The 8,427-nt window shown below is 32.5% G+C and overlaps 1 protein-coding gene and 1 pseudogene across 1 annotated transcript; both read right to left on the reverse strand.

Moving 5' to 3' along the window:
- Positions 1-784: 784 nt before the first annotated feature.
- LOC105556394 lies at positions 785-1,488 on the reverse strand (annotated as a pseudogene).
- Positions 1,489-4,851: 3,363 nt separating this feature from the next.
- Positions 4,852-8,001, reverse strand: LOC105556395 (putative nuclease HARBI1). Its single transcript, XM_012003480.1, has 7 exons — positions 7,922-8,001; positions 7,398-7,491; positions 7,124-7,314; positions 6,893-7,028; positions 6,554-6,698; positions 6,267-6,461; positions 4,852-5,030 (listed from the first exon to the last, which is right to left on the reverse strand). The coding sequence occupies exons 1-7, from the start codon at positions 7,999-8,001 to the stop codon at positions 4,852-4,854; spliced, it is 1,020 nt and encodes a 339-aa protein (XP_011858870.1).
- Between the last annotated feature and the right edge of the window lie 426 nt (positions 8,002-8,427).

The raw sequence follows: 8,427 nt of genomic DNA on the forward strand, positions 1-8,427 counted from the left end.
TCAAAAACTAAGCTTCGGAGAAAACTTTGGTAAGAGAAAAAACGTCTTAGAATTTAATCAGGAATTCGACATTTCAGGAACACTATACCTATTCTGAATCACCCTGTATAGAGCGTTAGGGATATGGATCGATTTTTACATTTTTTAAAATTAACATCTTATTTTATTGTACGCAGTCTTACAATGGTTATATACAAATAAAATTGATTTACTAGGACGTCACCGGTGCAGACTCTGCTATCGAAAGGAGACAGTGCCAGCACCCACCAGTGTGGTCCTTGTAAATCAAGTTTATACTGTTTATACACAAATATTTCGAAGACGGAACATTTGTCCCGTAAGTTGTGTTCATGTCGTAATCCAAAGAATTGTAAATTTGATTTACAAGAATGCCACCGGTACGGACTCTGCCATCCAAAAGAGACAGTTCCAGCACCCACCGGTGTGGTCCTTGTAAATCAAGTTTACAATGTTTGCACACAAATATTTCGCAGACGGAACATTTATCTCGGAAGTTGTGTTCATGTCGTAATCCAATGGAGCCGTTGATCCAATGAAAACTCATTTTCTTCTCATTGGATCATCAGCTGCGTTACGATACCGACACACGTTAAGACAAGTATTGATCATCTTTGTAAAAATGTATCTCTTCAGGTTATGATACAGATGTATTTGTACAATTGTGATCAATTACTACTATTAAAATATGAACTACCGTAATTATGGTAGTAATCTTCGGAAATAAATGTGTTTACTGGGATGCATGTGTCTCGTCTGTTTCCTTCTAGCCTTTCTGCGAGCGTTCTTTGGCATGTGCCAACCATATTTTTATGGGAGTTGCGATTTCATCATCCGTTGCATCTGTGTGTATCTTACGAATCATATCCGAAAAAATAAATTCAAATTGACTGTGATGTAATTTAAAAAGTACAGTTTGGGCTTTTAAGATTTCTACTTACTCATAATTATTTTGCATATTTCCAATTGTGAGAAAATTTTTTTCTTTTTCACTCCAAACCAGCTGTACTGGACTGCTAGCTCATTAGACATTATTACTCTTATCAGTCGTATGCATGACGTTTTCATGTATTGACATGTTACACGTATTAATTGCTTTATCTGGAATAGTTTCATATTGACATTATTTTTTCAATTTTTAGTAGTTTCTTAATTATTACCCGTCTTTAATATTTTTTAAATTAAAATATAGATGTTAGTCTTACCACTTGACTTTTGTACCATGAATTATCTTTTAATTTTATTTCCATTGATTTTAAATCGTTTTCGTCTTTCTGAAGCAAATATTAAAAAATATCATTACTTTCTTTTTGTTCTTCCTCAACATTAAAATTTCCAACGTTTTCCACAATACGATTTTCAAGTGCTTTGATGTTTTTTGCAATGTCATTACATTGAAACTCCAAATTTATAAGTTTCCGTACGACAAAACGTGTAAAATTGTCAAATTCTACATACAAATAAAAACATGTTATTAGTTATTTTTGACCATATACAATATCAAATTTTTTACGTACTCTACAGATAAAAAATGAAACTAAGAAAAATATCATGCAATTATTTTATGGTAAATGACATTGTAACTTTTAAGAGTTCAAGTAAAATGTATAATACAAAAATTAATAGCATACTAACTTTGTTCTAAACTTTGTGTTTTGCGTTAAGAGGTCATTAATATTTTTTCTTTTTCATTCCTTTCCATTTTGGACGATTTATCGGTACACGAATGATCTAAAAACAAAGCAATATCATAACGCAAAATTGTATAAAAATCATTAATATTTACATTTCTGCAAGATATATATTCATTACAAAACGCAAAACGTACAGTAAGACAAAAATGATTTGTGAACTAACCTCTTTCTTCGACGAAATTCTGACTTGAGAGTGATTCAATGTCCTCGTTCCAGTCATCAATGTTTGTACAACATTGTGGCTCTACAAAAATTTAGCATTTTTATTTGCATGTATTTACTTTCGAAAAATGTTAGATTTATACACTTTAATATATTGTACAATATGCATATCATGCTCTAAATTATAATTATATAAAATTTAATAAACTGGACGTGGACACTAATATTTATTTATTTCTTACACACACGCACGTATACACGCATGCACGCACGTGCACACACACAAATGGATAAATACCTTGTGAATTAGATCCGTAATTATGCGCTGGCTCCAGTATTACGTGATGTTCATTGCTTTTACGTTCTAGTAATTCTGAAATGAAAAAATCAATATTTTCGTACTTCTTCATATCACGAGACACGGTAGTGTCTCGCGCCAAGTATAAGCGACTAAGTATAAGCGACAAGCTAAAACCACGCGCGCGACACCGACCGTGTAGTTTACGCGAGTACGCGAGTTGACGGGCCCTTAGAATTTCAGATCTCAACAACGGCTGATCCGACGAACTTGAGACTGCGCTTAATCGATAGCTTGGGTACGATTTGCATAATAAAAGTGTTTTTACTTTTCTTCTACGTGCCCCATGAGTAGAGATATTGCAATGCAAAGTCAGATTTGTGAAATTTTGGATTAAGAAACATCTTTATCGTCGTCCTCGTCGTCCCGGTCGTCCCGGTCATCGTCGTCGTCGTCGTCGACCAGACCAGGGGGTCTATTACGGTTTTTGGGTGAGCTCACTCACTTTTCACATTCTCATCTCACGTGACTTTGTTCATCCAATTACGGAACTGGCGAGTGAAACTGCGAGATCACTAGACACTTCTGTCTAGTGATCTCGCATTTTCATGCTGCCCTACTCTAATTATAAGTATATTTATAAGAAGATTAGCATTATGAACGTGACGGAAAAACAAAAATCAGTATTATTAAGGTACATGAAAGATAATCCCGATTTTGCGAAAGGTCGCCTGCATTATAATGGGGCAAATAAAAGAATATTAGTGAGTATATAAAACATAGGTTATGATCAAAAGTTGCATTATTTATTCTCAATAACTTTGCAAATATAGCTTCTCCAGGAGGAAATAGCAAATCGGATAGACATCGAATCGAAGTCTTTTAGATGTATCACAGGTTTAAAAAACATTGATTCGATGTCTGTCCGATTTGCATTTCTCCCTGAGTCATTGTAAATTATTGTAATTACAAGAATTATATACAATTTATACACACAAAAATAATTTAATATTTCTCTCGTGATTTGTGAATAATTGCTTTTTGCGCAGGATGACATGTGGTCGAAAATATCAAATTCCTTAAATTCAATTGGAAGTGGTCCACAAAAACAATCTAAAGAGTGGCAAAAGGTATACGAAGGACATAATTTTATGTCTAATAAATGTATGAAACAGATCATGCTAGGAAACATTTTAAATGACTATGTTACTACTATTACCATACATCACCTAATATTCAAAATAAAATTAATGTTTATAAAATTACCAAATAAATATAGTTTTATAATTATACAGACATGGAGAGACTGGAAAGCCAATGTATTGAAGAAATCTACGCAAAACAGAAGTTATGCTGTTGGTACAGGCGGAGGACCACCAAAAGTAATTGCGTTAACTCAACTGGAAGAAGAGTTATTGGAGATTTTAAGTCCTGAAGCCATTGGCTTAGATAATATACCTCAAGGAGGCGCTTTTAATAGAACAATGCAGAAAGAATCTGTCGATACTGTCTTCCCACAAGGAAAATTTTTGGCTAGGACTGCGCAAGAAGTTGATAGAATAAAAGTAGTAAATGTATCATCAGCTACTCCTTCGTTTACACAAACAAAAAGGGTATGATACGCTTAAAAATTACTTATTCTTATATTATATGGTACAGTTGGTTATGTAATTAATAAACTAAAGAATAACTGCTGATATATTAAAGAAATGAATTATACTTTAACATTGATTTACAGAAATGTACTCCTACATTGATGAATGCTGCAAAAGCTAAAATACAAAAGCATCAGGAAGCATCAGGAATGAATCGGACATTATCAACGTGTTCGAGTACAATCGTATCCAATGACACTGATAATTTTGCATCTGATTTTGAATTTGTAGCACAGGTTAATAAAATCAGGTCAATTGAATTTAATGGATGCAAACAATTTACATGTCACTACACTAAACATACGTTTTCAGGACATAGATTCATTAGAAGACTGTATTGATTTATCCGATACTGACGTAGTCATTGAACAGCAACAAGTAAATATACTGACTGATGAAAATAAAAACGTATCAAGTGTCACAATCGATTGCATCGAATCTGACCGTACACAGCCGAACAGAGGTATTATATACATACAATTAATTTTCTCTCATTTACTGTAACACTGATATTATAAGATGTAAAATAAAATTCATATAATCTTGTTTTAATTTTTTTGATTATACAGCTAAGAGTGGAAATCAAAATTGTGCAAAATCAGCCGTAGAATTGATGCGAGAAAAAATCGGGATATTGCGAGAACAAGCAACGTTTAACAAGCAAGTGCAAGGACGTCAAAATGAAATTGAAGAGAAAAAGTTGAAGATTTTAGAAGAAAACATGGCTTTAAAAAAACAAAAGTTTGAGTTCCTTAAAACTAGTCATTTAGAATATAAAAGTATGTTGACAAATATTGACGAAAATTTAATACGCTTAAAGGATGAAGTTGAAAAACTAGGGCCTTCTTATCTTACATAAAATATTTATATAAACTTATATAAAACATTGATATGTTTAAGTGTTTTTTTAATAAAGTGCAATACAATAAGTCTTATTAAATTTTTCATACAAAATATGCAATTATTACTTACAATGTTAAACAAATAACATAGCAAAGTAAATATTTTAAAATTACACCGAATTTTAATTGTCAAAATACATATGAATGATCCGCTCGCGAACTTCATTTCCATTTTCCATGTTTCCATCTTCATTTCTTATTGGAAGTTCCTGATCTATTTCATCATAATATAGCTCTGGTTCTGAAAGCCTCCAATGAACAGCGATATTATGTAGAACACATGTAGCGTTGACTATTCGGGCTAAAAATAAATTATGTAATTAGTATTATACAGGGTGTTACAGAGCGACTGTATCAGGCGTTTATTTGGAAAAATATGCATTTTCGTGAAAAATATTTCAGACAAAAATTGTTTAGTTTCGAGGGTAACATAAGATGGTGTCATTAATTTGACCTTGAATAGTTGCTTGAAGGTCATGTAAAGGTCACCTTCAATTTTTTAAATGGAACCCCCTATTGTTTATTATACTATGTTATTCTACTAATTAATATAAACAACTTTTGTCCGAACAGTTTTTTATTTACCTAATACTTTTTGAGATACTCAAGAGAAAATTTACAACTTTTTCAATGTTTAGCTTATGATATCTCGATAACTGTTTGTCGGAGGGAAAAGTAGTACAGGACTTTTGACTTGATTTGGTCTCAGAAATATGCTGTTACAATAGTGTTCCAATTATTGAAAATGTTTGTGTATGTAAATTTTGTGTATGTTACAATACACAAAAAATTTCAATAATTGGAACACTATTGTAACAGCATATTTCTGAGACCAAATCAAGTCAAAAGTCCTGTACTACTTTTCCCTCCGACAAACAGTTATCGAGATATCATAAGCTAAACATTGAAAAAGTTGTAAATTTTCTCTTGAGTATCTCAAAAAGTATTGGGTAAATAAAAAACTGTTCAGACAAAAGTTGTTCATATTAATTAGTAGAATAACATAGTATAATAAACAATAGGGGGTTCCATTTAAAAAATTGAAGGTGACCTTTACATGACCTTCAAGCAACTATTCAAGGTCAAATTAATGACACCATCTTATGTTATCCTCGAAACCAAACAATTTTTGTCTGAAACATTTTTCACGAAAATGCATATTTTTCCAAATAAACGCCTGATACGGTCGCTCTGTAACACCCTGTATAAGTATAGGATCGGTATTTGTAGTTCGATTTTATATTTAAAACTATCTTAGGTTCAATCTTAAGATATCATAATCCAACCACAGAATCGTATTAGCATCTTTAAATATTACTTAAAACGGTCTTGAAATAAAAATGGACTACGAATATCGACCTACATCTATTCTTTTTAGCTAAATTTCTTGGAACATTTATCTTTTCTCTTTTGCTTTCCAACATGGAGAGAAAAAGGGAAAAGATGAACACTGCAAGAAATTCAGCTGAAAAGTACAGACCTTATATGTGTAATGTAATACGAATATCTGTATGGATATATTCAATTTATATTTTACCTGCAACTTCTGGAGCATAGTGTAAAGCTCTTTCTTTCCTAAGACATCGCCATCTCCCCTTTAAAACACCTATGCATCGCTCAACAGAGCACCGAGCTCGGACATGATGTTGAGTGTATCTTGCGGATGGCGTTCCTTCTGGTTCATGTAGCTTAGGTGTCATCAAATATGGTAGTAAAGGATATGCACTATCACCTAGAACAAAATATTATTTAAAATATGCTTCTTAAATGCATTACCAAAACTGAAACAATTGAGAACAAATTATCAACTTAAATTACAGTTACCTAAAAGCCAGGCATCTCTTCGCCCTGCAGCGTGTATCTCTTCCAGATGATTCGATACAAGAGATGCTCTCCAAACTCTTGCGTCATGCGTTCTTCCGCCGTGAGCAGCATTTACAGTTAAAATTCGACCTTCGTAATCTGATACCTGTAGTTTACTGCATTTTTTAATAATGGGAAATTTATTCTTTATTATATAAATTGATGAAGAACATAGATAACCCTACGTAGATCATTTAATTCTTATAAATATGTTCCATTCAGTGAATATTTTATTGTATAATACATTTTAAGAATTTTTTAAATATAAAATTATTAAATTATTAATCAAGTAATACGTACAAGAAGTACATTCAGTGAATGATACAATTTGCGATTAATATAGAGATGCTCCCTTTCTCTATTTGGTGGAACAATTGCTACGTGAGTTCCATCGATAGCTCCAATAATGCCAGGAAATTGTGTACGTGTCCAATAACTAAAATTTAAACAATTTTTAATAAAAATTACTTAATAATTTTTAGATATTATTTAAAATAAACAGTTATTTTAAAATAAATGTATGAACCTTACGTTTCTTTAATCTGTTGAACTTCTCTTTCTTGAATGGGAAACTTGATGCATTCTTCCATCAATATATTTAACGCATTGACTACATTGCGAAGAATTTTAGAAACAGTAGGTTGACTTATACAAGATAAATAGTCTTGGCCAACTCGCTTTTGATACGAACCAGAAGCTATAAAATTTAATGCGCTTAAAACCTGTAACATAAAATTAGCATAAAAAATTAGAAACATTGATCGAGTCTATTAATTATTGTAACTAGATAACCCATGTTTCATACTTGTAATTCAACAGGAACTGCATTACGTCTTCTTGGAGCAGGTAAGAAAGGACGTAGATCATCAATAAGCACTCGTACAACTTCTCTGGATAAACTATGGAAATGTAAAAATTAACTTATTGTACACTCCTTTTATTCGCCTTTATATTACAGTCGTGTTTGTATTCTGTGTATTTTTCAAAATCCAAAGCATACAAGATGCAAAAAATATTCTAAGAAGTTAATATATTTATATATTTGGCTTCTATTTTAATCAAACAGTATATATTATATTTTTTTAATGTTTGAGATAGGCTCCAGACTACTACTGTGCTTTTAACTGAATGCCCCAGTTTTTTGAAAACCACTTCAAACAATAATATAGTTTTACAGGTTATGTTTGTAACAAAGTTAATCATATGTATGTATATGTACACATATAATCCAGAGAACATGCATGTCTAAAAGACGTCTTAAAGATGTCTTTTAGACATGCATGTTCTCTGGAAATCTAACTAAAAACACGATAATTTTTAGTCACTTACCTATAAAGACTCCGAAATTCATTTTCCGGCATAGAAAATGGATCTGATATATCCCGTAATCTTCGTCGTATTGTCAACATTGTGTTATCTCGATTTTGCATTAATAGCACAATCATTAAATTATCCATTTGGAGTGAGATAATGTCTGTTTAAGTTTTAATATCTTTCGTTTTTCACTCTTTCACACAAAATTTCGTGTCGAACCCGCTCACGCGAACAATATCATATTTTCACGAGGTGAGATCAACCGTAATTGGGTGAGCTGCTCACTTTCGTCATTTTCACCCAATCCGAGAACCGTAATAGACCCCCAGCATTTTCACTTGACTTTTCACTTGATCACGTTGCAATTGACCACGGTCCCGATCGACCACGATGCAATTGACCACGTTGCAATTGACCACGGTCCCGATTGACCACGTTGCAATTGACCACGCTCCCGATTGATCACGTTGCAATTGACCACGGTCCCGATTGACCACGTTGCAACTGACCACGTTGCAATT

The sequence above is a fragment of the Vollenhovia emeryi genome, unplaced genomic scaffold (assembly GCF_000949405.1).
Source record: "Vollenhovia emeryi isolate VEMERY1.0 unplaced genomic scaffold, V.emery_V1.0 DF940058.1, whole genome shotgun sequence".
NCBI classification, from domain to species: Eukaryota; Metazoa; Arthropoda; class Insecta; order Hymenoptera; family Formicidae; genus Vollenhovia; species Vollenhovia emeryi.

Bases quoted from the DNA above. Each gene is read 5' to 3' on its own strand.
- LOC105556395 (XM_012003480.1), bottom strand. From the start codon at position 8,001: ATGTTGACAATACGACGAAGATTACGGGATATATCAGATCCATTTTCT. The intron at 7,029-7,123 runs GTAAGGTTCATA...TTTAAATTTTAG, and splicing joins GTTCAACAGATTAAAGAAAC to TTATTGGACACGTACACAAT. The intron at 6,462-6,553 runs GTAACTGTAATT...ATTTTGTTCTAG, and splicing joins AAGAGATGCCTGGCTTTTAG to GTGATAGTGCATATCCTTTA.